Below are 7,023 nucleotides of genomic sequence, written 5' to 3' on the forward strand. Positions count from 1 at the left end.
GACGGACAGGACGACTGTGCAAACGGCTTCCAACAACCGATATTCATGCTAACGGCTAGAAGACAAGCGACTCAACAGAGAGGTTCCAGAAGTAAAGAATCCCGTTCATTTTCTCCACAGCCGATTGAAACATGAATCTGTGTTGACATTGGGTCATATATGTAGAAATGTGAAATACATTTTGAAGTTGGTGCCTTCTTGACTGAGAAGAGGCAGAAAGTGTCTTTTTGGCTCATGGATGAAAGACACCAACTCCCAGAATGCACAGCAGGTCTTGTGCCTCAACTGCTCGTCGCTACATTGTGGCACGAACATCCTTCAAGCACAAGACCTTCAAAATCTCATCCATATCAGTTTGAAGTAGAGCCTGTTAGCATAGCTTCCAAACAAGATGGCGGACGTTGAGTTTCGATTCTGAGAGTGAAGTCCCACCCACTGATCTGTGATAGGTCTGTAGCTTCAGTGGACTGAACTAGCGATGTAGTAAAGATAAAGATTAAGATATTTTTTGGTCACAACAGCTCAAGAAACAGGAATATAATTATCAAAAATAACAAGAAGTTAAAAATAAAACATATGTACATCAGTTAGTTTCACCCAGAGCAGCCTCAGATGACGCAAAATGACGATTTTTGCATCATTGGAGGCTGCTTTTCAGACGAGAAATACAGATCTTTATGAGGGCGGGATGCACGACCATTAAAAAATAAAATGTCATTGCTCTAAATTACCTTTTTTTTCTTCCTTCTTTAACTCAGAAGGTGAGCGTGCAAACCGGGTCCTACCAGCTGGATGCTGCAGGGACAGAAATGCTTCCTGTTCAGTCAGAACAGAGCTGACTGGATCAGCAGTCAGTACCGCTGCATGACACTGGGGGGCGCTGTGGTTATAGTCAGCTAGAGGAGGAGTAGGTATAAACTTTGACTTTGTGTCTGTTTATTATACATTCAACATATTCTAATTCATTTTAAACACATATTTACTTTTTATGAGTTTGTAAACCATTTTGTGGAAAATATATGAATATGAATAAACAAACAATAAAAAACAACTGAGAAGCTGTCTCTGAGGTATCAGCCATGAAACACACACACACACACACACACACACACACACACACCGGACACACACGTGTGTATGATCACAGAGAGGTTAAGAATAGATTAAAGAGCAGAATGAATTATGGAGCAGTCTGCAGGAGCGGTCGCAGCTCGAGGTCATGTCAGGTTTTGTCTTTCACTTTTTAACGAGGGGTGGTGGTCGTGGTCGTGGTCGTGGTCTTCTTGGTGTGTGTGTGTTGGGATAGGAGGGTAATAAAAACTTTCTAGACAAATTATTTTCACAGTTTTGTGACATGTTTTTCCAAGTGTTTCTGTGGAAAAAGACCCAGAGTCTGAGCCAGGGGGGGCAGGTACCTGCTGGGTCTGAGGAGCGCTGGAGGTGGAGGTGAGGGGGGCTGGAGGTGGAGTTACCACACGGTACTGGAGAAGGGACCACAGTGAGTGATGGGAGGCAGAGTGGGGGGGGTTGTGGGGTTAAATAAAGACAAAGTGGGACTCCTGAGGTGACGATCCTCCAGACTCTGATTTCTTCAGCTCAGTCACACGCTGCTGCTTCAACAATTAAAACAGAAACACCACTTTGTAAACTTGAAATGAGTGATTCCTTTTTCCCCAGTATTTTCTCAGCTTTTTTTCTACTATATCGCTGTTGATTTTTGTTTTTATTTATTTTTTACCATACATGTATATATCAGGCACTACACTGGCTCCGCTCTGGAAACACCAACCTCCTCCTTCCCCCCCAGGGCTAAACTCCACACCATGGGAGACCAGGGCCTTCTGCTCCACTGCTCTCAGTCTATGTAATGCTCTCACTGACCACCTGGGGGCGCCCAATATATACAGTCTATGGTGGCGCCACAGTCTCCATCTCTTTAACAGAACGCCTTTTGCTGGTGTTTTTAGTTTCCTTAGCTGCCTTCCTGTTTTTATTCTCATGGTTTATTACTATTGATGAAATTGTTATTTTTTTCAACTCTGTAGCACTTATTATTATTATTTTTATTATTATTATTATTATTATTATTATTATCATTATTATTATTATTTTTATTATCATTTTTATCATTATTATTATTATTATTATTATCATTATCATTATCATTATCATTATTATTATTATCATTATCATTATCATTATTATTATTATTATTATTATTATTATTATTATTATTATTATTATCATCATTATTATTATTATTATTATTATTATTATTATTATTATCATTATTATTATTATTATTATTATCATTATTATCATTATTATTATTATCATTATCATTATCATTATCATTATTATTATTATTATTATCATTATTATTATCATTATTATTATTATTATTATTATCATTATCATTATCATTATCATTATTATTATTATTATTATTATCATTATTATTATTATTATTATTATTATTATTATTATTATTATTATCATTATTATTATTATTATCATTATTATTATTATTATTATTATTATTATTATTATCATTATTATTATTATTATCATTATTATTATGATTAGTGTTGATATATATTTGTGGTTTTCACCTCATTTATTGTAACGCTGCTGTTTAAAGTCTGTGGTTGTAATTCCTCACTGTGTCCAGCAGGTGGTGGTGTAACGTTACGAATCGTTCCCCCTGCAGCGTTACTTCTTTTCCCAGCATGCACCGCGAGTGAGCGGCAGCATCACATCAGACCAGCGGACGCAGAGGAGATTATAGCGGAATATCTGTGTGTCAGGTAAAGAGTCTTTCTGAAGAATAAGCTGCTTGTCGTGTCCTTTGAACGATGTCATTTATTCGTTTTAAACGTGTTTATTTCATGTTTTCATATTAAACTCTGTGAAAATGCCTAGAAGTGTTTTAATCATCCTTTAAAGGTCCTTTGCACCTGACCCGGTTTAACGTTAACGTGTCTTGAGATTAACGTGAACAGGATCATAAATTACGTAACTTTTAATGACAGATATGTCTTATAAATGTCTTTTTCAAGCAAACAACCGAACCGAAATGACTTGTCACCTTTTCTTAGCTAGCGTTAGCCAAACCTGCTTCATTTTGCGTCAGAAAGTTCCCATTAGATGTTGTGCGCATGCGTGTTATACCAAACTCCTTTTGCGAAAGTGATATTTCTAAATAAACGCGGTTTTGTTCTTAAACCTGTGTGTCGCAAAGCACAGATGAAGGTTTGACACAACTCAGTGAAGTCTTACAGTTAATTCGGCATACAACACTTTTACCAAAAACGTCTTAAAATGATTTAATTATGAGGTTTATTAAGAGGTGCCCCTGCTGCCTGCTGCCCTGCATCACAGGGTTTTGAAGATAGACAGCCCCCCTGTTGTTATGCAGATTCTGCATTAGTTTCTGCATTAGTTTCTGTGTGTGTGTGTGTGTGTGTGTGTGTGTGTGTGTGTGTGTGTGTGTGTGTGTGTGTGTCAGTATCTGAGTGAAGAGTTGCTCACACACGGTTTGTCCTCTGCAGATTGAACCAGGAGGTGAAGATGTCTGAAGAGATGGAGGAGAAGATCAAGAACTACAGGACGGCTCCTTTTGACGCCCGCTTCCCCAACACCAACCAGACCCGCAACTGTTACCAGAACTATCTGGGTAAATAAGACACCCTGCTTCACACCATTTACTTCACATGAATCATGAAGTCCAGACTACATCAGGACTGTTGAGAGGTTTTCTTCACACCCTGTGTACTATAACACCTTTATAATGCATGCCGAGGTTTCCTGCTGCTCAGTGCCTTTTTTAACTTCCCTTCATCACGTCTAATTGTCCATCCTCGTCCTACTGGACCCAGAAACATCCCGAGTCAACCAAAACAAACCAGACCATGAGAATCCAGTGTGAGGACAGAGTCTCTGCAGACACAGTGACCACCACACATAAGAAGGGACGATGGAGCAGCTTTACTTAAGTTTGTTTTGTTTTTTAAGAAAAAAGCTGCTGATGTTGTAATTGAAGAGATGACTTTATGTTACTAGTTCTTCTCAGACTCTGAGATCTGACTCGTTTCTCAGGTACTTGTTTTAACTGTTTGGCTGCTGATGGCTCTCAAAATGGATTCTAATGTTCTTTTTACAACCTGAAAAGTTTCCCTCTGAATACGGCGATATTAAACTTTATGACACTAAAAAGTTCTAGTGTCGCAACCCGGCTCATAGATCGAGACAAAGTATGGAGACGAGCTGAATGGGCCATTTTTAAAACAGTAGATTTATTTATAAAACAACGTCATTAAATCATTTCAATGTGTCGTCAGCAGTGTGTGCACGGGGGAACAGAACAGAAAATAATAATCTTTGTTAAGCCAGAACCAGAACCAGAACCAGAACTAGAGAGTCAGCACACCAGGGTCAGAGTGTCACAGAGTGAAGATCTTCTTTGACTAAAGTGGACGTGATTTTATCAGCAGTGTCAGGAATCCCCTGCTCTCTGTTTCTTTTTCCTTCTGGACTCATTCTCCCCCTCTCTCTCTCCTCTCTCTCCCTCTCTCTCTCTCTCTCCTCTCTCTCCCTCTCTCTCTCTCCCTCTCTCTCTCTCTCTCTCTCCTCTCTCTCCTCTCTCTCTCTCCCTTTCTCTCTCTCCCCCTCTCTCTCACTCTCTCTCTCTCCTCTCTCTCCCCCTCTCTCTCTCTCCCTCTCTCTCTCTCTCTCTCTCTCTCTCCCCTTTTCCCCCCTCTCTCTCTCCTCACTCTCTCTCTCTCCCCCTCTCTCTCTCTCTCCTCTCTCTCTCCCCTTCTCCCCCCTCTCTCTCTCTCCTCACTCTCTCTCTCTCTCTCGCTCTCTCCCCTTCTCCCACCTCTCTCTCTCTCTCTCTCTCTCTCCCCTTCTCCCCCCTCTCTCTCTCCCCCCCTCTCTCTCTCTCTCTCTCTCTCCCCTTCTCCCCCCTCTCTCTCTCTCCTCACTCTCTCTCTCTCCCCCTCTCTCACTCTCTCTCTCTCTCTCCCCTTCCCCCCTCTCTCTCTCCTCTCTCGCTCTCCCTTTCTCTCTCTCTCTCTCTCTCTCCCTCTCTCTCCTCTCTCTCTCTCTCTCTCCCTCTCTCTCTCTCTCGCTTTCTCTCTCACTCTGTTTTCTGCAGATTTCCACAGATGTACTAAAGCTCTGTCTGCTAAAGACCAGGACACGGCTCCCTGCGATTGGTACCAGAGGGTCTACAAGAGTCTGTGCCCCATGAGCTGGGTGAGTTCCCCCCCAAACAACCATCCTGATGTGGAACTAAATGAAACATCTGAGACCTTAGGTCACATTGTAAAGCTTCTCTGTTTCTATTATTTTACTTTATATGATCCACCACAACTAAACAAGGGTCTCTCTTTACAAAGACAGAATGAATGACCATCTTCTCTCTGTACATGTTACATTACATCTGGTCTTTAATCTCTCTCTCTCTCTGTCTCTCTCTCTCTCTCTCTCTCTCTCTCTCTCTCTCTCTCTCGCTCGCTCGCTCCTGCAGGTTCAGAAATGGGACGATCAGTTGGAGGCGGGAAGCTTCGCGGGAAAGATCTGAACCCGGCACCCTCCTTTCTAACCCTCTCCTCGTTTCCTCATCTCCTTCTCTTAATGTGAAGCGTCTGCTCTTTCTGTACAGAGGCGACTTAATAAATTATATAATGTTACTGTGAAGCCCGTTGTCTTGGTCCTACTTTACGCTTTCTATTTCAAACTCTTCTTGACGAAAACCATCCTGGATGTCGACCTGATGGAGCCTGAAACGTGAGCAGTGAATCTGTGAGAATGAAAAAGAAAGATCCTCTATGGCTGAAAGGTGAAAGAGTCTCCACGGTGTAGTTATACGGCCTGATATTAAATATTAATACATAGTTCTTTTAATTTATATCTTAACAAGCTGCCAAACATCCCGATGGAGAAAGACTGCAAGGTGGAAAACCAGAGAGAGTAAAATTTAAAGAAGAAGCCCGAGTGATGTCATGGCGGTGGCCATATTGGAAATCAATCCATCCATCCATTGTCTTCCTCTTATTCGAGGTCGGGTCGCATCGGTCATCCCAGACATCCCCCTCCCTAGAAACATCTTCCAGTTCCTCGTGGGACTCGTTGTAATTTGTTTTTTTCAGTCTTACTGACTGAAGCTGATTGCTGACTCTTAGTCGCTCCTCCTTTGCTCCAAAAACAAACAACCTCAACCTTGTTGCACATCCACTCATTGATTTGCTCTCTGCGTTTACCCAGTGCTTTTATGGGACCATGGTTGCCTGGCGACATTGTAATATATATTTGTGTGTCGTTGTTTTTTTTATAATCCAAGCTAGTGGGAGCATGTAGACGTTAAACAGAAGAGGCCCCGGGATGGAACCTTGCGGAACTCCACAAGTAATTTTATGTTTGCTCAGATTTGAAGTTACCTATAGACACGAAGAAGTCCCTGTCCTTTAAGTAGGATTCAAACCAGTTTAGTACTGTGCCAGAAACTCCCACCAAGTTTTCCAGTCGGTCGAGTAATATTTTGTGGTCAACTGTGTCGAACGCAGCACTGAAACTTTAAGTCAACCTAACGATATTATAGATATCGTTTTTCCCACTTGGAGTTGGCCTAAGCTGAAGCTGACTCCAGCCGTCATTGGTCGTGAGGCACCCTGGACTGGTGGCTGACATGTAAACTACTTCTTGTTTGTTTAGAGATCATTAGAGGAATTGTATCGTCCTTATATTTATGACATTTAGTGCTTTACGTCTGCAGGTGTATTTGAATTATTCTATAATCAGTTTGTCGTCATTTGTAAACCTGTAAGAGTTCAGGGTCAGAGACCGAGACCGCTCTGTTTTTGAATCAGACTCAAACAGAAAGGAAGAGATTGGTGTTTGTGCTCGATGCGTTCCTGTCATAGCAGCTAGAAAATGATCTCTATGAAAGAGTGTGAACCTGCTAAACCGCTCAAGGTCGACTCAGCACTTTTTTAGCTTTTGTCACTGAAGAAAGAAATG

General features: G+C 41.3%; 1 protein-coding gene across 1 annotated transcript; it reads left to right on the plus strand.

The window, feature by feature from the left end:
- Nucleotides 1–2,681: 2,681 nt before the first annotated feature.
- LOC110000059 (cytochrome c oxidase subunit 6B1) lies at nt 2,682–5,703 on the plus strand. Its single transcript, XM_020655238.3, has 4 exons — nt 2,682–2,807; nt 3,552–3,676; nt 5,159–5,259; nt 5,534–5,703. The coding sequence occupies exons 2-4, from the start codon at nt 3,571–3,573 to the stop codon at nt 5,585–5,587; spliced, it is 261 nt and encodes an 86-aa protein (XP_020510894.1). The 5' UTR covers nt 2,682–2,807; nt 3,552–3,570; the 3' UTR covers nt 5,588–5,703.
- The last annotated feature ends 1,320 nt before the right edge of the window (nt 5,704–7,023 follow it).

The sequence above is a fragment of the Labrus bergylta genome, chromosome 19, assembly GCF_963930695.1.
Source record: "Labrus bergylta chromosome 19, fLabBer1.1, whole genome shotgun sequence".
Taxonomy (NCBI): Eukaryota; Metazoa; Chordata; class Actinopteri; order Labriformes; family Labridae; genus Labrus; species Labrus bergylta.